At 50.9% G+C, this 22,263-nt stretch overlaps 4 protein-coding genes across 4 annotated transcripts; 2 read left to right on the top strand and 2 right to left on the bottom strand.

Annotated features, from left to right (window-relative positions):
• Positions 1-13,106: 13,106 nt before the first annotated feature.
• Positions 13,107-14,054, bottom strand: F5144DRAFT_623711 (uncharacterized protein; the record flags this gene model as incomplete). The annotated part of the gene is made up of 4 exons (XM_066792164.1): positions 13,107-13,527; positions 13,582-13,657; positions 13,708-13,898; positions 14,004-14,054. The coding sequence occupies 4 exons, from the start codon at positions 14,052-14,054 to the stop codon at positions 13,156-13,158; spliced, it is 690 nt and encodes a 229-aa protein (XP_066640588.1). The 3' UTR covers positions 13,107-13,155.
• Positions 14,055-14,413: 359 nt separating this feature from the next.
• Positions 14,414-15,596, top strand: F5144DRAFT_595967 (uncharacterized protein; the record flags this gene model as incomplete). Its single annotated transcript, XM_066790751.1, has 4 exons — positions 14,414-14,854; positions 14,915-15,370; positions 15,403-15,525; positions 15,555-15,596. The coding sequence occupies 4 exons, from the start codon at positions 14,414-14,416 to the stop codon at positions 15,594-15,596; spliced, it is 1,062 nt and encodes a 353-aa protein (XP_066640589.1).
• Positions 15,597-18,222: 2,626 nt separating this feature from the next.
• F5144DRAFT_623712 (uncharacterized protein) lies at positions 18,223-18,669 on the bottom strand. The gene is made up of 3 exons (XM_066792165.1): positions 18,601-18,669; positions 18,505-18,554; positions 18,223-18,430 (listed from the first exon to the last, which is right to left on the bottom strand). The coding sequence occupies exons 1-3, from the start codon at positions 18,656-18,658 to the stop codon at positions 18,254-18,256; spliced, it is 285 nt and encodes a 94-aa protein (XP_066640590.1). The 5' UTR covers positions 18,659-18,669; the 3' UTR covers positions 18,223-18,253.
• Positions 18,670-19,951: 1,282 nt separating this feature from the next.
• F5144DRAFT_373950 (uncharacterized protein) lies at positions 19,952-21,962 on the top strand. The gene is made up of 4 exons (XM_066784536.1): positions 19,952-20,710; positions 20,782-20,849; positions 20,923-21,247; positions 21,310-21,962. The coding sequence occupies exons 1-4, from the start codon at positions 20,092-20,094 to the stop codon at positions 21,486-21,488; spliced, it is 1,191 nt and encodes a 396-aa protein (XP_066640591.1). The 5' UTR covers positions 19,952-20,091; the 3' UTR covers positions 21,489-21,962.
• Positions 21,963-22,263: the final 301 nt, after the last annotated feature.

Consider the following 22,263-nt stretch of genomic DNA (forward strand, 5'->3'; position numbering starts at 1 on the left):
AAGTAATACCTTTCAACCTACATTATAAACTCTTAGACCATTGTAAAATAATAATGAAATCTCGAGAGTTATTAATAAATAGTATTAATATAATTTATATATACTTATTCCTTATAAATCTATAGCTAATACATAATGCTAATCCATTTTTAGAGATTGCATATGCTATAAGTAATATATTAGGCTTATAGGTTATTTAAGTAGTTATAGTTTTCACATCTATAACTAAATTTATTCCTAAAATATTTCTGTTAACTATAAAGCTGGGAGGGAAAATACTGAAGAAAAACCGAAAGCACGAAAGAAGCAACAAAACGCCTGAAACTACCATCATTCGATCGAGATTGGAAAGCTCTAACCGCCGACGGTAGTTTCCCCGTTGCGGGATCTGTCGCGCCTCGTCGCGATGGCTCGCAAAGGAAAGAGCAAGACCGCGCCCGGGACAGCGAAAAATGCTGCACGGGGGGGGCCTGCCCCACCTACCGAAGGAGCTCAACCAATCACAACGAAGGACAGCGACGAAGAGATGGAAGATGACATTTACAATGGCCCCAACCCTCTACACGAGGAATCAGACGAGGTACTTGCAGGGACAATAGTTCACTTGGCCAAGGAACCAAACGAGGCGGTCTCCCAAGTAGTGGCGGACGAGATCATGACACGGCTGCGGAGGCTGCGTAGACTGGAAAGCGGAAAGGCACCAGAGACGGGAAGCGAGGGAATCGACGTTACGAGGATTCAAGAAAGCATCGTGGACGCCGTGGTGGACGGTGTCGGACAAGGGACAGGGAGGGCCATGGAGGAAGTGAGAAAACAGATGCAGGAAGTCCGGAAGGAGATGCAGGAGGTCCAGAAGGAGTTGCAAGAGGCCCGCAGGGAACTGCAGGATCAGAGAAAGAAGCAAGCTGCTGCACCAGAAACAACGGTAGCCCGGTCGTGGGCTGCAGTGGTGGCTGGGGAAGGGGAGCTCCCGAAGAAGATCATACCGGGGCGGCTCAACAAGGAAATACTGGTGAGGGGATCTATAGAGCCGTCGCTGACCCGGAGGTCGTCCAGGCGGTCAACGGGGTTTCCGAGAGGAAGGGAGCAGTGGCAGCACGCAAGCTCCCTAGCGGGGATGTTATCGTCACTTTTCAGGATGCTGAAGCGAAGGAATGGCACGCGAAGAACGGAGGATGGATCGGAACGGCGTTTGGAGAGGTGGCGAAAGAGGCAAAGCGGACATCTGCGGTTTTGGTGAAAGGGATGTTGAAGAGAGACTTGGGGGACGTCACAGAAGCGGCATTCGGCAAGCAGCTGGGGCTGCAGTCGGTGGAACGAGTCAAGTTCCGAATTCCAACGATCGAGGGAGTCACGAGAGCGACGGCACTGGTTACTATGACCAGTCAGGAAGAATCGAAAAGGGCCTGCGAGGAGGGAGTGGTTTGGCGGGCCCAGATGCTCAACTGCGAGCCGTACTGGTCTGCGCTGCAGGCTACCCAGTGCTATAGGTGCTGGAAATGGGGTCACACCCAACGGTTCTGCAAGAAGTCTGCGCTGTGCCCGCGCTGCGGCACAGCGGCCCATGGGGGAGGCGGGAGGGCGGGGGAAGCCCAATGCCCAACCCACGGCAACGAGATTCCATACTTTTGTCCGTGCTGCTCAGGGAAGCACCCGGCCTGGGTACGGTGGTGCCCGGAAGCAGTGAAGGCCCGGGGTGCGGCGAGGGAGGCATACCATTTCCGGCCTCGAACCTTTGAGCTTGCTTTGCAGCAACAAACACAACAGCAGCAAGAGAGACTACTACCGAGGATGCGGAGCGTCACATTCCGGGGTGCGTCCACCCTAGAGGAGGCCGACGATGGCTTCCAAGAAGCCGGAAAAAGGAAGAGACCACGGGGCCGACCCCCCGGCTTTCTCATAGCCCAGGAGGAGGCTGCAAGGAGTTCGAGGCAAGGAAAGCTGACCTTTGCGAGGAAGGTCGATACGGATCTGACCGGAGACCGAGGAGACGGTGTTGGAGGCCTAGGGGTTACGACTCCAGAGGCCACGGATACCTTGGAGGCGGACGGTCAGGATGTCGGAATGCAGGGAGCTGGGTAGGCTCCCTTCAACCGTAGCACGACGAATTCTGAAGAGACGGGCCAAGGTAACATCGGTACAGGTTTTTAGTCCGACTGGGAAACCAGGACGGTTTTCCTGTACAACTAGCTAGATAGTTGGACCCATAGCGGTGTAGGAATAATAATATAAAGCTGGGAGAATAATATCTTATAATATTTAGAGAGGGATTTGCTATTAATTAGGTAAATAATATAAAGTTTAAATTAGTAAGTTTCTACTATACCTTTACTATTAATATAGCTGTATCTTAGAGTTATTATAGCTAATAAATAACGTATTTGCATAACGAGTGGGCCAACATAACGAGTGGGCCACTTTTCTTCCTGTTGCAACCTCCCAACTTCATGACGAATTTCCTTCACAATACAAATGCAACCTCTTCCAAAAGAGAGTCGTATGATCCTTGCGCTTGAAGCTCTTAAGAAAGACGCTAAACTTTCCGTACGGAAGGCTGCTACGATCTACGAGATTCCGCGAAGCTCGCTTCAACATCGACGCGCTGGAAAGCAACCACGACCCGAAATACCAGCCAACCTTCGAAAATTGACCAACTTGGAAAAACAAGTCCTTCTTGAGAGGGTACTCGACCTTGATGCGCGAGGATTTCAGCCCCAGCTCTCCGACCTTCGAGAAATGGCCGGCATGCTTTCGACTGCAAAGGTCGTGACGAGCTCCGAGCGACGTGGGCGGCCTCGCACAAAGCAGCCTGGCAATCGAGCGTGGGTTACGGTGATCCAAGCTGTGTGTGCGGATGGCTGGGTCGTGCCGCCGTACTTTGTCGTCAAGGGGAAAAACCACCTCCTCCCCTGGTACCAGGACAGCCGGTTCGAGCCCGAATGGAGAGTCCACACAATCGAAAATGGCTGGACAACAAATGAGATTGGCCTCGATTGGCTAAAACATTTCGACCAGGCTACCAAGCGCCGTACGAGAGGGGTGCATCGGCTGCTCATCCTCGACGGCCACGAAAGCCACCACTCGGTCGGCTTCGAAGATTTCTGCAAGGCCAACAACATTATTGCACTTTGCATGCCTCCCCATTCTTCCCACTTTCTCCAGCCTCTTGATGTTGGGTGTTTTAGTCGGCTCAAGGCCTCGTACGGCAAGCGGATTGAGCAGATGATGCGGATGCAGATCACCCACATTACGAAGGAGGACTTCTTCGACGCATTTGTCGAGGCATTTCACGCTTCCATCACAGCGAACAACATACGAGCGGGCTTTAGAGCAACTGGCCTTGTTCCTTTTGACCCTGAATTGGTAGTTTCTTGCCTCGACCCTAAGCCACTTACCCCATCTCCTCCAAAGTCGCGTCCCGGAACAGCCTCGAGTTGGGCCCTGAAGACCCCATCCAATGCGTACGACGCGACCAAGAGCTCCATCACTCTCAAGCGGAAGATCGAGAACCATCAAGGTAGCTCTCCGACTCCCATTTTTGACATCATCGACTTGCAGGCCAAGAGCATCTCAAAATTGGCACATGAAATGGTGTTACTCCGAGCTGAGGCCCAGGAACTTCGTACAGCGAATGAGCGACTAAGCAAGCGCCGTCGGACAAAGAAAACGCGTCTGCAGGAAGGAGGATCACTTAGTTTACAAGAGGCAAAGGGTTTGATGGCTGACCGGGGACTTGGTGATAAGGACTGCAAGGAAACGTCCGGGAGTAGTGGTTGTATAACAGTGGGTGGGCCACGCATTCGGCTCTGCAGCAACTGCAAGAAGCCCGGCCACAATGCGCGGACTTGTCAAGTACTTTGCGACATGTCTGAAGACAGTGACTCCGAGTAGTTTCAATTGATTTGAGCTGTTGTGGCTGAATTGACTTACACGAGGTGGTTGAGGTCCGGGAAAAGTGGCCCACTCGTTATGGTGGCCCACTCGTTATGCAAATACGTTAAATATAATATATTAATACGTAACCTCGAGACAGAGACGTGGGTACCACCGTTGGACTTATACCTAAACAAACGGCTTGCAGATTTCGAAAACCGACTCCAACAACCCGATCTGGACGACGGCCAAGGCGGCAAAAAGACGGCGGGGAGCGTTATCCTTACCGCCTGCCGCAAGATACAGCAGAGACTCAGCTCGAGGAGGGGCAACAGGGGCCGACCGCGAACCTTGAGACCTCAAGGGCCCACGGCGGTAGAGAGAGCCGCGGGCACGATCATGCGCTGGACGGGGGGAACCATAGACACGGACAAGGCAGTAGAAGAGGCCTGGAGAGCGAGGTGGTTAAAGGAACGGGACGGCAGAGCAATCACCAGGCCGGCGGACGACTTTGACCATCAGCGGGAGACGCTATTCCGGAACGAAACCCTAAGGAGGCATGACGGTCTCAGCAAGGCGAAAAGCTCACTGCTCATTCAAATCCGGACGGGAGCAATAGGCTTACGGGACTACTTGTTTACACGGGAAGTCCCGGAGGTTCTGACGCCTGCCTGCGAGTGTGGCGAGGGATGAGAGACTGCCGAACACCTGGTAGTGTGGTGTTTGGCCCCACCGTTGACTCGAAGACGGGAGAGAACTGGAATTCGGACACGACGGGACTTTTACTCAGTTCTACACGGTATCAATCCCACGACTGCACGGCTGGCGAGGAGGATCCTCGACTGGCTGATGGACTCGGGGAGGCTGCCGATGTACAGCTTGGCCAGGAGGCTCGAGCTGGAAACGGCGGCCTGAAGCGCCCCCGTTCGGAGGCCAGGAGGCCTCCTCTCTTTGTATACGTAGACTCACCAGAACGCATCGTTCCTTGATTGTTGGTAGGGGTTTTTCACCCGGCCCGGGAGGGCACGGTTTTCCTGTACACTAAATAGCAGAGGGTCCGGCACGCCCTAGGGCATAGCGGAGTATGAATAATAATATATTTTCCAGTAATTTAGTATTATTTCGAGTAAACCTTTTTCTTTAAATATTCCTAATATATTAAATATAAGAATATAGGATATACTACTATAAGTTCTATTATTTATATAACGTGGTTGATCACCGAGCGGTCCATATCACCGAGCGGTCCACCTTCCATCCGTGTCGCGACCTTCCACCTTCAAACTCCACCACACTACAACAAAAACCATGTCTATGCAAATGCAAGAAGCCAGAATCATCCTTGCCATCGAAGCAATTCGTATGCGCAAAAAAATGTCGATCCGACGTGCTGCGCAGACGTATAATGTGCCGAAGTCGACCCTCATCGCCCGGATGAAGGGCCGCGTCGCAAAGCCTGAGAAACGCGACGTACAGCACAATCTGACCTTGGCTGAAGAAGAGACCCTTGTACGATATATCCTCGATCTAGATTCGCGAGGGTTCCCGCCTCGGATGGATGGGGTGAAAGATATGGCCGTTCTCCTCCTCGCGACGCGTCACGCGCGACCAACTGGCAAGCAGTGGGCATACCGGTTCATACGGCGCCGCCCGGAGCTCAAGACGCGCTTTTCGCGTACGTACGACTTCCAGAGAGCCCTCTGCGAAGATCCAAAGATTATTGGGGACTGGTTCCGGTTGGTGGCCAACATGCGCGCGAAGTACAGCATCCAAGACGCCGATTTTTACAACTTCGACGAGACAGGCTTTATGATGGGCATTATCTGTAGCAACATGATTGTTACGCGTTCCGATCGACGCGGTCGAGGCAAGCAACTTCAGCCTGGCAACCGGGAATGGGCAACAGCGATTGAGTGCGTGAGCAGCGACGGCTTTGTGCTGCCACCATTCTTGCTTGTACAGGGCGTCAACCACCTCGCCTCCTGGTACACCGAGTGCGATCTTCCCCCCTCCTGGGTTATCAAGACCTCCCCCAACGGCTGGACAGACAATGATACGGGCTTGGAATGGATCAAGCACTTCCATAAGCACACGGAGACCCAGCGGCAGGGGGTGTATCGGATGATAGTCCTAGATGGTCACGAGAGCCACCTATCAGCCCAGTTTGAGGAGTTCTGCAAGGAGCAAAATATTATTACCCTCTGCCTCCCTGCTCACTCCTCGCACATCACCCAGCCTCTAGATGTCGGTTGTTTTAGCGTGTTGAAGCGGATGTACGGCCGCGAACTCGAGGCCTTCATCAAGGCGCACATCAATCACATCACCAAGACCGAGTTCTTCATCGCGTTCAAAGCCGCTCACCTCGCTACAATGAAAGCTGAAAATATCAGGGCTGGCTTCCGAGGCGCTGGCCTAGTGCCGGATAACCCCCAGGCCGTTTTGTCGAAGCTTGTCGTCAAGCTACGGACACCAACACCGACTGGACCCCCCCCTCCCAGAGGCCAACCTATGGGTCTCTCAGACACCGCATAAACCTGGCGAGGCTATTTTACAGTCTGAACATGTACGGACCCGGATTGCCAATCATCAAGGAAGCTCTCCAACTAGCATGTTTTCTGCTGTAAAGCAACTGGCGAAGGGTACAGAGCTAATTGTCCACGAAATGACCCTTCTTCAAGACCGAGTCCGAACTCTTGAGAAGGCGAACGAGGCCCTTTCAAAGCACCGGAGGGCTAGGCGTACACGTCTCCGGGCTGGAGGGGCACTTACTATAGAGGAAGGACAGGTTTTGATCGCGGAGAAGGAAACTGGTAGACGGCAATCGGGTAGGAGGTTGGCGGAAGGGGGTACGTCGGAGACTGGGCTATCGACTTTGCGGCGCTGCGGAAGATGCGGCAAGACTGGGCACAACGTACGAACCTGCCAGGAAGATGAGGCGACGTCAGCTGAGGAGAGTAGCATTGAGTGCAACTGATTTTCTTGTATTGTGGTGGATTAATTGCCTGAAGAGGTTACGATGCGGAGGGAAAGTGGACCGCTCGGTGATATGGACCGCTCGGTGATCAACCACGTTATTATTAATATATTATTAATATTTCTTAGGTAGCTATAGCTATAATTAGTAATATTATAGATATATTTAAATTTATTAACGTGATCCACCCCCAAGCGACGCACACCCCTAAGCGACGCACTTTTCCACAACCACACGACAAGAAACATTAATTACACCACCACAACGCCTATAATACACCGAAACTATACAGAGTTATATACATCAGACATTACCACATCTCCCTGACACGTGCGCGCATTGTGCCCAGGCTTTCCACACTTGCTACAACGTCGTGGAGCCGTCTCTGTTCGACCCCGCCGACCACCATTTTCCCGCGTTTCACGCTCTACCTGTTCCTGCACCTCTCTCTGGCTTAATAGATCACGTGCATCTCCTACAGTAAGTGATCCTCCAAGACGCACACGTGTTTTTTTGGCCCTTCGCCGCTTGCTCAGTGCCTCATTTGCCTTCTGTAAGGTACGTATCTCACCCGTCATTAGGGCAACCGAGTGCGCCAACGCCTGCGTCCCCTTCGCAAGCTGGTCGACAGCAGTGAGAATTTGCGTCGGCGAGCTTCCCTGGTGACGGGCAATGCCGTACTTCGCTCTCATGTTGTGCACAAGCTTGAACCACGCACCAATAAGCTCTGGATCTTCGCAGAGGGCTCTCTGAAAGTCGTATGCGCGATTGAAACGCGTCTTGAGTTTTGGTTGTCGCTTGACGAACTTTTCGGCCCAGTGCTTACCGACACGTCCGCCGTCGCGTTGCGCGAGTAGCAAATTGGCCATATCTTCAACACCAGCGTATTGGGGCGCGAATCCTCGCGTATCTAGGTCCAATATATATCGAACAACTGTCTCCTCTTCAATGGCTGTCAATCGATGAGCTGCAGGTCGCGACTCGGACTTTGGCGTTCGTCCGTTCATTCTGTGGCGGAGCGTAGCTTCGGGCACGTTGTAGATTGCTGCAGCTTTCCGGCGACTAAGTTTCTGGTCTCGTCGAATAGCTTCAATTGCCAGGATAACCTGGCTTTCTTTACAGCGAGTTGCCATTGCTGGTCGCGGAGAAATGCTGTGTAGCAGATGGAAATGTGTGACGCGTGGAAAAGTGCGTCGCTTGGGGGTGTGCGTTGCTTGGGGGTGGATCACGTTAGAAATTAGTTTTTAAATTGTTTTAATATTATTAAGGTTTTAACTACTGAAGAAGTTATATTATCCTACTTATAAATATAAATTTAAATTTAATCTTTAAAGTATTTCTAAATATATTTAACAGTTTTTTTTACTTATCTTTAGGAAGATTTCTATAATAATTATATTATCGATTCCATAGTTATTTATCTATCTGGTTAAGAATAAAGAGAATCTACTTTAAACTAATATTATATTACTTCGGATCTCCTATAAAGGTTTATTAAAGGTTTAGGAACTATTCTTTTTATTATCGATATATTATCGATTTAATAAAGTAGATAAGGTTTTTTACTTTAATAGTATATCCTCTCCGAGGAAAATAAGAAGAACTATCCAAAGAGGTAAAGCTTTATCTCCTTTTTACCGGTCTTTCTAACAAACCTAGTTAAATTTATTATAAAAGAGCCTATTCCTAATTTTAAAGTTTCTTTAACTATTTTAAATTATTTATATATTATCTAATTTATTTAAATAGAACTCCTATTAATTATAAAAATAGGAAAATGGGTTAGGAGTACTCGATCCTGGGAAATCTCCCCAAGGATTAGTTCCTCTTTTCCTAAGGAAGTTGATATCTCCTACCGTTAATAGGGTTAATTAGGAATTAAATGAAGTCTTACCTATAAATTACTACTAAGCTATCTATAATTCTTATCTTTCTTATTTAATAGATTATACCTATAGAATTCGTTTCTAGTTAATATTCCCTAATAAGTTCCAATCCTTTAATATCTTTTATTAAGTAAGATAGTACTAGGATTAAGCTGGATTAATAGTAAAGGTATGGTAGATAGTTAATAATCTAAACCTTATATTACCTTATTTAGTTAATAGTAAATCTCCTTTTAAATAAATACTATTAGATCCTCTTTTAAATATTCTATCTTGCATTATAGATTCGCTACTAACTCGCTCCCAGCACTCCTAAAACCTCCTAACTCTATACCTCGTAATATTATATAAACTAATAAATAAAATTTAATATCTTAGTAAATAGTCTATTATAAGTAATATATATTATATTTATCATATATCTTTATTATAGATAGATATCTTTTATAATCAATATATTATAAGTAAATATAATTATTATTTTAAGGCAATTGATAGAGCGGCAGTAAACGATTGATACAGCGGCAGTGCACTTACGTCGGCATGGAGATATGGGAGCTCCTATTGGCTCAAAAATTTCCTGTTAAGCAGGGACCTATCCATCAAAATTCTGCCACACTCTTCTCCTGTTTTAGCAGCTGCCAAGTGTCTGTCAACCCAAAGTAACGTCCAACCGTCAGCCTCCTGCCTTCACATGCCCATCCATTGCAGAATGGCTCGCTTTCCCAGCAGTTCCCGAAAGGGATCGCGATCTAAACACGAAAATGCCGACCTCGATGAAGCGCAATCCCGACCTGCGAAGCGATTCCGACGCGATACCTCCAATACCCGCGAGCAGACCAGGCCTACGTCTTCAGGCAGTAGCTTAGGACCGGACCCTGAGGAATGGTACGACTATGGCGACGACAATGCCTTATACAATCTCTTTGCGACCAATCCCCCGGCACATTTTACGACAATACCCCGACCCCATGGATCCCAAGGGTTAGACGAGCCCTGGTGGGAACTGCGCAACGACTCCGAGATATTTCTCTCCCTCGATTTCCCGATCCCCGCGAGACCAATGCACCATGTTAAGCTGGCCTTACCAGGCCCGGCTTTTAGTGAGCGAATGCAAGCACGACGAGATATAAAGGAGCAAGAGAAGGATAGGAGAACTCGGCTGAGGGGTCTCGATACCATATTCCGCAGTGCGCTCGAGATCTACAAGGAAGAGGAAGAGGAGTTACATCTAGCTTCATCTGGATACTCGTCCCATCGGTCGTCTCCTGACTCGACCGTCACTCAAGAGAGGACTACTATGTCTCGAGAGAAGGTTATTTTGCGGGATGGTTCTACGATCTCACGTGAACGGACTGTTCATGAACGGAATACATGGAGTTGATCCCCGACCGGCAGCCACCACTCTCGCCCCCGATCGAGTCTGTCACCGAGCGCCCAGCTCCAGCGAGAACGGGAAGAGCAGCGCGAACGTGAAGAGCAAGGCAAACGTCAAAACACTAGCTCAAGTCCTAGCAGGCCGGAGACAATACCGAACCTCCTGGTCCCAGGGAATCCCGAATCGACATTCGAGGCCCTTTTTGATCAGGTAAACGTCTTCGCAAAAGCCAACGGATTTGGCATTGTCAAACGGCAGGGCTATTCTTACAAAGGTCGGCTATTACGTTATACTCTAGAGTGTGACAGGTACGGCGAACCCGGGAAAAGCAAAGGTGCTGGTCTTCGACAACGACAATCCCGGAAATGCGGCTGTAAATGGAGGGTTTTCGCCGTATCCTTGTCGGAGAATGATCATCGATGGGTCTTGCGTTGGCCTGCAGGTGCTGTTCATCCTGGGCATAATCACCCTCCCAGTACCGACCCTTCTGCCCATCCTAGCCACCGGAAGCTCACTGATTCTATCAAGGCGACCATTGAGGCGACAAGTCGCCGAGTCGGTATCCGCGCACGAGACGTCAGAAGCATCGTGAACAACCAACATCCAGACTCCGTCCTCACTCGCAGGGACATCTACAACGCCAGAGCCCTCGTCAACCGCCAGAAGCTAAATAGCTACAACCCTACGGCTACGCTGATCAAGATCTTCGACGAGAGAGACATCCCTTACGTGGTAAAATGGTCGGAAACGGAGCCAAATCGCCTTGTGGGTCCTCAGCTTCGACAACACGTACAACACGAACCGCTTCAAGCTCCCTCTTTTCCAAGCTACTGATGCGACTTGCCTAGGGACTGTCTTTAATGCTGCATTCGGCGTTATCGATAACGAGCGGCTAGAAGGCTTCCAGTTTCTCGCTGACGGCATCCGACAGTTAACCATTCAGCACAGCATCCGGCTGCCCGATATCATCCTTACAGATTTCGATAATCAGATGAAAAAGGCTTTAGACGAGCAGTTCCCCGAGAGCCAACAACAAATCTGCATCCACCACATCATCTCCCATGTCTTGCTTAAGGCAAAGCAGAAGTGGATACGAGAAAGGATAGACGATGGCAGTGACCAGGAAAGTGCCGCCGAGGACGCCTGGGACCGGACAACCCTAACAGCAAGCGAGAGGGCGATGGTTCGCGACTCTGGGTCTAACCAGTCTTCCGAGTCTGTTCCACACAGCCACCAGGGCGTCGTAATGCTGTGGAAGCTGGTTATGTTTGCGGAGACCGAGGCGGAGCATGACAAGTCATGGGCACACCTTTGTCAGGAGTTTGGCGACCAGAAGGCGATTTTGTCGTACCTTTACAGAACATATATGCCTGTAAGGGAGCAATGGGCCCGTTGCTTCATCCGGAGGTATCGGAATTTTGGCTGCCGGGTCACCTCTGGGACGGAAGCGAGCAACAACAACGTCAAGTCTTACCTCCTGAACGGCATGAGTCACCTATACCGTCTTGTTGAGGCCATTACCGACATGCTGCACGACCAAGAGAGGGACTTCATTCAGGCATGTGCAGAGGACGAGGTTTTGACTTTGCGCGAGTATACTGGACGTGGTGCCGAGTATTTGGGCGAGCTTCCCCGGGTCATTTCTCAAAAAGGCCTTCGTCTCATTACACGGGAGTACCGCCTAGCTCTAACAGCGATCCCAACTCCTTCGATCCCCCGGCCAGCAAGCATCGGACTCTGTGACAACAATTGTACGCCATCTCTTGAGCTAGGTATCCCGTGTCGCCATACGATTCTATCAAAGCTGGAAGGTAATGTCCCTTTGGTGAAATGGGACGTCCACCCGAGATGGCACCTACGGCAATCGACATCTACGGACCCTTACTGTCGAATCCTCGACCCAAAGATCGCTACATCACTTCGTGGTGGACCGAAGAACATGGCCCAGCCAGTTCCTCCCTATGTAACTGTCGACCGGTTGAGCGCTCAGAACCAGAACGGACAATCAAATGAGCGCTCGGGGGCTAGTCTACCAGATGGGATTCAGCCACGGCGCGGCAGGGGCCGGCCTCGCGGGAGCAAGAACAAGTCAACACTTGCTCGGCTAGAAACACAGGCGGCGGCTCAGAGAGCAAGCGATGTGTCTGGACCGACTCATCGGGGAGTATGCGGCGGCCGAAATGCAGCACTTGGGGCAGGGAAGGCAGCGGGCGTACGTGCTAGTGGTCCTAGGGTCCAAGCGAGTATTCGGAGACGGAGATCTCAGTGGGAGTTGCTGAGTAGCGGTGATGAAAACTTGTTGTATAATACGAGATCTACGCGACGTGGAGGGCATGTATAATATTGGTTGGGTAACGTTATTCTAGGGAAATAGTGTTCGAGAATGTTTTCCGACAATGTTAGTGTTAGTGCATTGTTCTTCACCGCTTTTAGTGGGAATTCGCTGACAGCTGCCAAGTTTTTGAGCCAATAGGAGCTCCCATATTTCCATGCCGACGTAAGTGCACTGCCACTGTATCAATCGTTTACTGCCGCTCTATCAATTGCCTATTTTAAATATACTAAATATATTATAGTATATAAATAGTATAATACTATATAATAACTGTTTCTAGATATCTATTAGTAATAAGCTAAGCTCTCGCTTACTATCCTATAGTTAATCTACTGTTATTCTAGAAGTATAATACCTTACATTACATTAGATAGCTAGTTAAATTATATACCCTAACTATGTGATTTTTAGGGGATATTATCCTACCCCTGTAGAGAGCAAGCGAATATTTTACATATAAATGGTAGTGAAATGTTTAGCAAAGATTTGCCCTTAGTGTAACTCCCTGGGTTATTGTGGTTCCGCTCGTATAGCTACTTACACATGAATTTCTCCCTAGCAGAATCATCCACTTACGGGTTGTGCTTGCACGTTGCCTACACAGTACTCTTCAACCGTTTCGTCCCCTTTCTCCTTCCCCTCCCCTAGATCTCTATTACTTTCCAACAGCTAGTTATGCCCAGTCACCCAACCTATACCACACCTTAACTTATCTGCAGCTAGGAAATATCCCACCACGAAAGCTGTCCTCCTCAGATGATTGGGTCGCAGCAGTGGAGTGTGAGTCTTCGGAAGTGTCGGAGCCGTCGCTAGGTATGCGGCATCTATCAGCCGTGGATGACGCAAACACGGCCCTGCCCTTAGAAGACGAGCGCAACATATCGCTAGACGGAAGCGGCGGCTCGCCAAGGCATATGATCCACCAAACGATACCTCGAGCAATGTCTATATTGTAGCCTGTCAATCCCTCTCCCATAAAGAGAGGTGGCTGTTCAGTGACGGTAATGGTTGGGGATAAGGATGGGAGACAGCCTGCTTGAATGACGCGAACGCAGGTCGATGTAAAGGTAATAATAGTAGCCTAATTCAGGTCAGTGAACAGGAAACACAAGTATATACTATCATGGTTACCAACCTTACCTGGGCCATCCTTCCAGTCCAGTTCCCATCCCGCGAAGGTCGGCAAAGGCTCGTATGGGTCAAAGCCGAAGCTAGTAATAATTAGCCAAATGCCTTATTGTGACCTAAAAAACAAATCAACCTTCGCAAATGGCCAAGTGATGCGTCCATCACTGTTCCACGCACCCAGTTAACAGCTCCTAGGAAGAAGTTGGCCCATCCAAATACACCCATCCGACAAGGTTTCCCGGTAAAGCCGTCATTGGGACCGTCGTTGAGAACCTCGCAGGTAAGAATCGCATCGTCAATGCTGGGGATCGGGACGTGTAGGGTCTATTCGCTGTAGCAGAGAAATGGGAGGCTAGCGTTCTCAAGGTCGCGGAAAGGATAGACATTGTACAATCGGAGGTCCGCTCCAACTCTTGTATCTCACGTCACGCAGTCCCAGGTGGAGCGCAGCTCGTGGTCCAGCTTCGCCGGCGACGCCATGTTTGTGGTGGCGGAATGTGGTTTGGTGAGGCAAAACCCGTCGAGAACATATAGGTACATCGGTGGCTTTAACAGCTCTCATTTTCATGGTAGTCAGTCAGTGCGCGCACCGCAACTTCTGACGAGTTATTTACTTACCACTTTAAACACTTACTTGTATTTTGACGAAAGCTAGGCTAAACCTCCCTATAGCCAGTGTCCCTTTACTTTCTCTCCTTGGCAAGTTGCAAAGGTAGGTACTTGCTGTGTTCTTTGTTTCCTACCACAAATAAAATTCCAAACATAGGTAAGCGGCCGTTTTGTCGACCAACTCATTAGGAAAGGACATCACCCTTTCCCCTCCCGTGTCCCAAGTCAACATGGTCAAGAAACAAACCTCCCTGAAGCCCTCGCAAGCCGAGCTTCCGCCAACCAAAAAGCAAGTTCCAGCAAGTCCACCGTCACGAAAACAACAACTAGACAGCGACAACGATGCTGAACCCCGGGCAAAGCGCGCGCGGATGACGCAGCCAGCCTCGGAGCCTGTACGATTAACACGACAAAACCTCGCACGCTTCAACAAGATGGCGAACAACTACAAGGGATCCAAGAAGGGATCTACCTACCTTGACCCCTCATCGAGCACGAAGACCCTCCGGACTCTAGCCTCCGGGTTCGCTGTCCGGGCCCGACAGAATGGAATCCTCGATGACCTCGGCTCCAAGCCTCCCGCGAACTATAAGGCAATCCAAAAACGACTTGCCAGAAGGCGGGCAACCGACTCGCCATCCGAATCATCCTATAAAGACTATGCCCGGAGCGTCTATATAGCACCTAATAAGGCAACCATAATATAAGGCGCTGGTTTAACGCTACTAAAGAAGTATACCGGCAAGGGCTATATAAGGGCGTTTAACCAAGCATTTACGGGCTTCCCAACGGATGTTAGGTTCAGCAATGGCCTATCTACCCCACAGCCCGACTTCATTGAGAACATCGAATGTGAAGAATACCGGTCATTCCCAATCACAACGTACATCCCGGGCGCCGTCCTTTACGAGGACAAACTCTATTCTGTTACGTTACCGCACATAGCCGGAGAGTGGAAAGGCCCGGGCGGCAGTATAGAAACAACGAGATTAAAAGCCGCCTACACCGGTGCAGCTCTAATCTTCGCTAGAAACCAGGCCCTTGATGTCATAAAGAAACCTGACCTCACTGGCCACGCGAAAGTCATAACATTCACCACGGATGGCCTCGGCCTCAACTTCTTTGCACATTACGCTGCCGAAACCGAGGGCGGCGCGCTCGGGTACCGCCAGTACCGCATCAGATTGGTCTACCTCAAGGGTTCCTGCAAAGAATTAAGGATGGCCTGAGGTACCTTAGAAACGTCCAGGACTTTGCAAGGGAAGAGTCATATGCACTTAAGGACAAGATCAAGGAATACTGGAGGCAAGCCCGTAATAACCTCCATCCTACCGCTCAGGGGGTCCCCCTCTGTCTATACCCGACTTGGAGCCCCTGGAGGCGACGCATGTATACGAGGACCAGGATGACTAGGAAGTCGTAGGGGAAACCTGTTACAACCTGCCAAATTATAGCGGCGTTGTTAACACGTCACCGTGGTTGGTTACGAAATCACTGTAAACTACGAGGTTAGGATTAACCACAAGACTGTAAGGAGACCTAACCAGAAAATGAACTCTAGGAGAGCCTTTAGTTCAAGATACAAAATTCAACTACACATATATATCTTCCATCCTCCGCTCTGTGGATGGTGGTAAACGCGGGGTTCCAAGCCCGAACATTGACAAAGGGGATGGACGAGTGGGCGCCTTTGTTCACAACAGTCGGGGCAGGCCTGTTGCTAGACCTGGAGCGTTCAACGGCGCCCGGAATAGGCGAGGTTTTCCTCAACGCTCGCCTCCCTCCTCGCTTTCCATGGTGTCCTTCGGGTAACTCTAACATTCCCGATATCTCTGTTGAGTAGCAATTTCGCTCGGATGCCCATGGGTTTTGCCACGGCGAGTTGGAGACTTATCTTGGTTCCAATTTCTAGTTAAGCGTCTTCAAGAAATACAGCGACCGAGAGAGTGATGGGGTTCTAGAGAATCCAGTCTCACCGAAACCACCTGCCATGCGTCAACTTCTTACTGGGGATGTCGGCGGGATAGGTATAGTATACGACTGCTTCTTAGTACCTGCGGTATATAGTTGGTAGCCTTGGAGAGCTCTGCGCTGCTCGTCCTGTCGATATAACACGTGTCTACCTAGACGTAGCTGGTACCCCTGGCGGTAACAATGGAGCAAGTATGATCTTGAAGTGCCCAATCTCTTTGGTCTCTGCGCTGCCATCTTGGATGTCTTGGAAATTAGTTTTTTGGCGCTCCACTGGCCGGAAAGGACAATGTAGAGGGAGGGGAAAGGGTGGGGGGGGAGGTCGCCACCATGGCAATTAAACAAGAACCAATGTGTTGGTTGCTTCACATGCCACGCCGTATATTCATCCATACGCGGAGCGAAGGAGATGTTGAGCGCCCAACACCAAGTGTCCCATGTAGAGGCTTCTTCTATAGGGGGCCGGATTTCGTAATTCAACTCCCGGGAACACTCCTGTAGATAATGGCAGCTAGCGCTAGAGGCTACTGCAGACACACATCGAAGCCATTTCCAGGGGAAAGACATGTATGGGCTTCATATATGCCGCCCTCGAGGCAAAGAATTTACCCTCAAACCCTGACTTCGAGAAGACAAGCCCCTAGCTCAGTAGCTAGTGGATTGATTTGGAGATGGATTGTCCATGCTGCTTGGTGCCCTTCCACTTGCATTGGAGGCTCGCATCTTGCTAACTTGCTGCTATATCCATTACCAGTATCCCTGTGTGCCTACTCCTGATACACTACTCGAGAAGAACGAACCCAACTCCTTTCAATTTATCCAGCCTCTCTGGTGCTTATAAAACCAACAAATAGACCCCTAGTTTCTTCAACGGGAAAGGGGCTGTGGGTTATTATGAGTTACCGGCGCCGGTAATATCACTTTCATCTTACACCGCACTGCTAATTCCATGTAGAACAATTATTTGGTGGTCATACACGCAATAACTTCTACGGTGCCTTGCCTCGCCGCCTGGATCCGCGGGCCCGCCTTCTCGCTATATGGACGTAGCAGGGGGATGTACGGGACTTGGTATCACCCTAAGGTATGATGATACCGGTGGGGATAATGTTAGGATGTTGCGGGAGCTCGCTGGGGTAAAGGCCCTGGGAGTACAAACCCCCCAGGGTACGATTGGCCAAGTCGAGAAATAAAACCGCTGACAAGACGACAAGGATACCGTTGTGATTACACCCGGACACAACACGAAGCCTCGAACTAAGCGACCCGTATTCTTCACAGACGGGGTTTGGAGATGATTTGCCTGTATTCGTAGTAAGGCTAGCCGGCCCCGTACCTACAGTCACCCTCCAGGTCAGGCCCTAGACCTTCCGCCTTCTCAAGGGCACGTACGTACAGACCAATCATAATATTGCCCCTCCCGGCAAGGAAGCAGTGGTTATATAGTACACCATCTCACATTTCTAACACCGAGGCTGCGTGCTACTCTCCATAAATGCGATGGCTGCCCGTGAGATACATCCGGCCGGCTCTCGAATACGGAACCTGCTCATATAACTAGGTTCTACAAAATAAATAAAGCTTAGCTCTTTGTTTCTTCTGTTCCACGTTTGACGCCGGCTGCGCAACAGGTGACCCGAGCTCGTTACTACGCTACTAGGTTATCGACGTCAGTCGGGTAGGTGGAATGATAACTCGAGCAATATCGATGTTTGATATAATAGGCCCGGCGCCGCCTTGGACAACTTTTCCTAGATCCCTAGCAGTGCCAGCGTACCGGCGTCTCACTCCCTGATTAGGCACATAGCAGACACTGGAGGGCCAGAGCACATAGCCCGCGCTACATTATCGACCGTGTGCGTATCTCGTTCTCCTGAAGAGCTGGGCAGTGTCGTGGCTCATATGTGTAGACCCTAAACTCGGTATATCGTTATCAAGGGAGGAGTTGGGAAATCCGCAGAGCCTGATGCTGCGGTCGGTGAGGACGAGGGTATTCCGCGTGGAGTGATCGCCCCAGACGACAGATCCCCCGGGGATGGAGATATCCGATGCTACGAATGTATTGAAATGTGACGAACCTGCTCCAGGATCCTATCCTGTTAGGGTTCAGCTTCGGTGAAGGTAATCTCTCTCGGATGCTGGGGTTCGGTGCAGCCAAAGGGTGCACAACAATAGACTTGTCTCAACAGTAGGCTTGCGAACTTGTAGCGAACTGTAGTTGTGATTGCTAACTGGAGAACTCCCAGAGCTCTCCAGAACGAGTGGCTATATACTAGCTATCTAAGGGTGCTCAGAGTGCTCAGGGCCTCAGCTCTGAGCATCCTGAGCACAGGATGCTCAGGGTGCTCACAGTTCCCTTAACGAGCGGAATGAGCACTTGCTCATTCCCTTGGCACGGCCCTTTATGAGCAACAGGGCTGTTCCTTCATTGGCTGCGCGTTCGTACGCAGTGATTGGACCGGGGTACTGCCAGCGTACCCCGCCGGCCGGCTGCATGCGGCCATAACCGTGACATGAAAGAAACGGACGGCACATTGTGGGCACATCTGGAACTTTTTCCTCGATCAAGTGTCATAGGTCACTCTTTTGTACACGCTCAAGCTTCAACGTCATAGCTTTATCGGTGTCGTCATGGATAAGATTGGGAAATCCTGCAATGGATGGTGACTGCTAAGAGCCAAGTAGATCTCGTAGTCACGGGAGGGGTTGAAATTGGTCTACTTCATTTACCCGGGTGCACCGCACGGTTTCCTGTCGAGCCATATGACTTCCGCTTTAAAAACGACATCCCGTTGAGTCTAATCAACGTAGCTAGGTAACCGAATGATTTGCTTGTATTAATAGGACTTCAACGGGGCTTTTGATAACTCGTGCCGTAGTCGTTTGAGAGAAGACAACCCACCCACGCTCCAGATTATTTAGAGTCAGGTACGGTCGGAGTCAAATATAGGCATGGACCTGGGTCCTAAAAGAGTGGTGGGATTCTCTGCGAGGGTCGGGCTAGTCATTATCACAGCTACGAACACCACAAGTTGCATGGGTAAGGTGTACAAGCAGGTATCACGATAGGCGCTGCAGCTAGCGGCGCCACTGGGAGACTCGAGACAACTGGTTTGTTTCGTCGCGGCCCTAACCCGCGCATCCCTGCTGAGAGACTATTTCGGGAACAAAATGATTCAATCGTGCGTGCTGCGTATGTTCACCAACCGCATCCTGGTTTTCGTCCAACGTCAGTGGCCACTCAGCGCCACTGCCGATTTCCTTCGTCGTCGATCTCTTGACGCCGTCAGGTCCGTCTCGGCTGCGCATCAATCGCTTGAGACGCATTGTGTGGCAGCCATTCCGGCAGTGCCACCTTGCACCGTCGATCGTGTGCCGCACCCCTGCAGGGATGGCCCGGATGGGGGTGTCAGCTCTCGTGCAGCTGCATCAGCCGGTTCCAGGCACATGGGAAGGCTGGGGGAAGGCACCGAGAAGAGTACTTCGCAATGGAAGGAGCGAATGGGGGCCTGACGGCGGGTTTGGCAAGCGCACCCGAAAGCCGGATTTAGGGGGGCAGGCACAGCCAAGGTGTGTTGCTCTTGGCGGATTGGGTCACCAGTGACCACTGACCAGTCCAGTTGGTGCCAGTCCAGCCCAGCCCCGTCCATGGTCATGCGGAGTCGACGGTCATCCGCCCGGTTGCTTCCTGAGGTGGTATTTATGGGCGTCAATCATTTATAAGTATCTTGTTGACACGGCGTGAGATTGCGGCGTCATTGTTGTTGGCCACTGGAACCCTCTTGTGTTGTTTGAACTTCAAAAACCTCGGCCGTGAACCGGGTATATCGAACGGGAATACACCAAAAAAACAGCAGAGTTCGATCACACACCAAACCTTACTGCGCAAAGTTAAGGCCTGTTCAAAACCCCTAAACATTCACTCCCACCCGTGACCATGTCCTTCCGGCGCACCACGTCTTCCTTGATGGAAGAGCGGACACGAACCCATGGCAACTTCAGCGACACGGAGTCGTCTCTGGCCAGCATCTCCACCAACCAAGTCCGGGCGTCGCGCAAAGAGCACAAGCTGACCCACTTCCTGTCGTACCTCGGCTCCAACAACCCGCTCCCGGCCTCCATCGAGGCCGACGACGTGATCTGGCTGATGGACAACGTCGCATTCCGGGGCCGCGGGGGTGAGTGGGAGGCTGAATTCGTCGCGGCGGGATTCGACGAGAAGGCGTCGCCCAAGGTGGTCGACATCGTGGGCGACATCGCCAGCAAGGTCGGGCTGTCCCGCGGCGGGGCGGAGGAGAAGACGATCGAGCGGCGCATCTCGCCGTTTGTCATGGAGGTCCTGCCCGGCAGGCAGATCAAAGTCAACTACGATGGCGCCACCTCGGTCAAGCTTGGCCCGGGAGGCAGGAACGGCATCAGCAGCAATGTGATTAGGATTCCGAAGGCGGCTGCCGGGGGGGTTGCGAGGACGACGGCCGACGTGCCTATGGGGGTGACGGGCGTGCTCGAGATGAAGACGGTGTACGCGGAGCCGGAGGGGTGGGCGGTGATCTCAGGTATGGGCGCCTCAGACGAGCATTCACCCCCATGTGGCCAGCACCTTTTTTTTCTAACGGGAAAATCGCAGATGTGGACGACACGATCAAGATCACCCAGACCAGCGATCCTGTCGGGATTCTCAGATCGACATTTGTAGTGAGTCTCGGCTCCTTGACCAAGCGGATAGGCGGCAAACCTGTTACTGACTGACGTTTCTCCCGTGATAAAGTCGGAACCCACACCAGTGCCAGGCATGCCGGAGCTTTACGCACGTATCCAAGAGCTCCTGACGCCATCGGCGCCCTTCTTCTATCTCTCAGCCTCTCCTTACAACTTGTATCCTTTCCTCCGTACCTTCCGGGATGCTCACTTCCCTCATGGGCAGCTGATCCTCCGGGACTCCAGCTGGATGACAATCTCTGGGCTCCTGTCCAGCCTGACGCTGGGGACCGAAAAGTACAAAATTGACAGAATCAAAAAGATCCACCGGTGGCTGCCACGGCGCAACATGATCTTCATCGGAGACTCGACGCAGAGCGACCCCGAGGCTTACGGTAAGCCCCTTTTCACAGAAGCGATGGTGCTACGCTAGGCTAACAACACCACCAAAACCCAGGCGATGCCTGCAGAGCGTTCCCGGGCTGGGCCAAGCTGGTCCTGATCCGAAAGGTGACGGACATTGCCGCAGTCGGCATCGAGGAGAAGAACGAGCCGCAGCGGTTTGAAAAGGCCTTCGAAGGCGTGCCTCGGTATGGCGGCCCGTGTGGTGACTATAGGACCTTTGCGCTGACCTAGGATACAGGGAGACGTGGCATGTCTTTGAGGAAGCCGAGGAGTGCTGGAGTTTGATCCAGCAGGCCGTGGCGAAGAAGTGAGCGGCTGGGGTGCTATCCGTGGAAGGCTATAATAAAGGGCTACGATGTTATGAGGCGTTCTCGCTAATGAGAATGAGGATGAATGTTGAACATTAGGGTGAGGTATGGGAACGCAACACGGAGGTCGGAGTGTGTTTTTTGATACCACGGCGTTCATCTAATGCAGGTAACGGACATGGGATGGTGCCCGCTGTGGGAGAGTGAGCTAGGGGGCTCTGGGAGCTGAGGCACGAGCGAGTGAAGAAATATAGAGGGCAAGGATGGCTTTTCTTGTACGACTTGAATCGGCGGATTACTGGCCCAGCTTAGTTACCTAGGCATGTTTGCCTATGAGTTACTTGCTCGTTGAATGAAGGCCCTCTAAGACCTTAATATCGAAGCTCCGTCGCTGACAAACTTTCGTTGTGGCGTGGTATTATTGGATAGTCCTGGGCAGTACATGTAGCCGCTTGTAGATGGGTACGATCAGAAAAGGCTATATGGTGCTAACAGATACTATAAGAGCACGAGCACGTACCTTATGTATGGCCTAGATATGTGCCGGCCCGCTGTGCTCATGGCGTCTTGAGGTTGTCCTTAACGTTTACCAGTGGCGAGACACTTAGCCTTTCTTGCGTCACGAATAAAGTTCCCATACAATCTGGCGTCTCCGAACCGAGTTAATTATTGTACCGATGTACTCGATCAATAGGTAC

This window comes from Chaetomium tenue, assembly GCF_020726465.1.
Source record: "Chaetomium tenue strain MPI-SDFR-AT-0079 chromosome Unknown F5144scaffold_6, whole genome shotgun sequence".
In the NCBI taxonomy this organism is placed as follows: Eukaryota; Fungi; Ascomycota; class Sordariomycetes; order Sordariales; family Chaetomiaceae; genus Chaetomium; species Chaetomium tenue.

Excerpts from the sequence above, each read along its gene's own strand:
- F5144DRAFT_623712 (XM_066792165.1), bottom strand. The coding sequence starts at position 18,658 with ATGGCCGCATGCAGCCGGCCGGCGGGGTACGCTGGCAGTACCCCGGTC. Across the intron at positions 18,555-18,600 it reads TACCCCGGTCCAATCACTGC|GGCCGTGCCAAGGGAATGAG; the intron begins GTACGAACGCGC and ends TTGCTCATAAAG. Across the intron at positions 18,431-18,504 it reads TTCCGCTCGTTAAGGGAACT|CTAGTATATAGCCACTCGTT; the intron begins GTGAGCACCCTG and ends ACCCTTAGATAG.
- F5144DRAFT_373950 (XM_066784536.1), top strand. The coding sequence starts at position 20,092 with ATGTCCTTCCGGCGCACCACGTCTTCCTTGATGGAAGAGCGGACACGA. Across the intron at positions 20,711-20,781 it reads GGGGTGGGCGGTGATCTCAG|ATGTGGACGACACGATCAAG; the intron begins GTATGGGCGCCT and ends GGAAAATCGCAG. Across the intron at positions 21,248-21,309 it reads GAGCGACCCCGAGGCTTACG|GCGATGCCTGCAGAGCGTTC; the intron begins GTAAGCCCCTTT and ends ACCAAAACCCAG.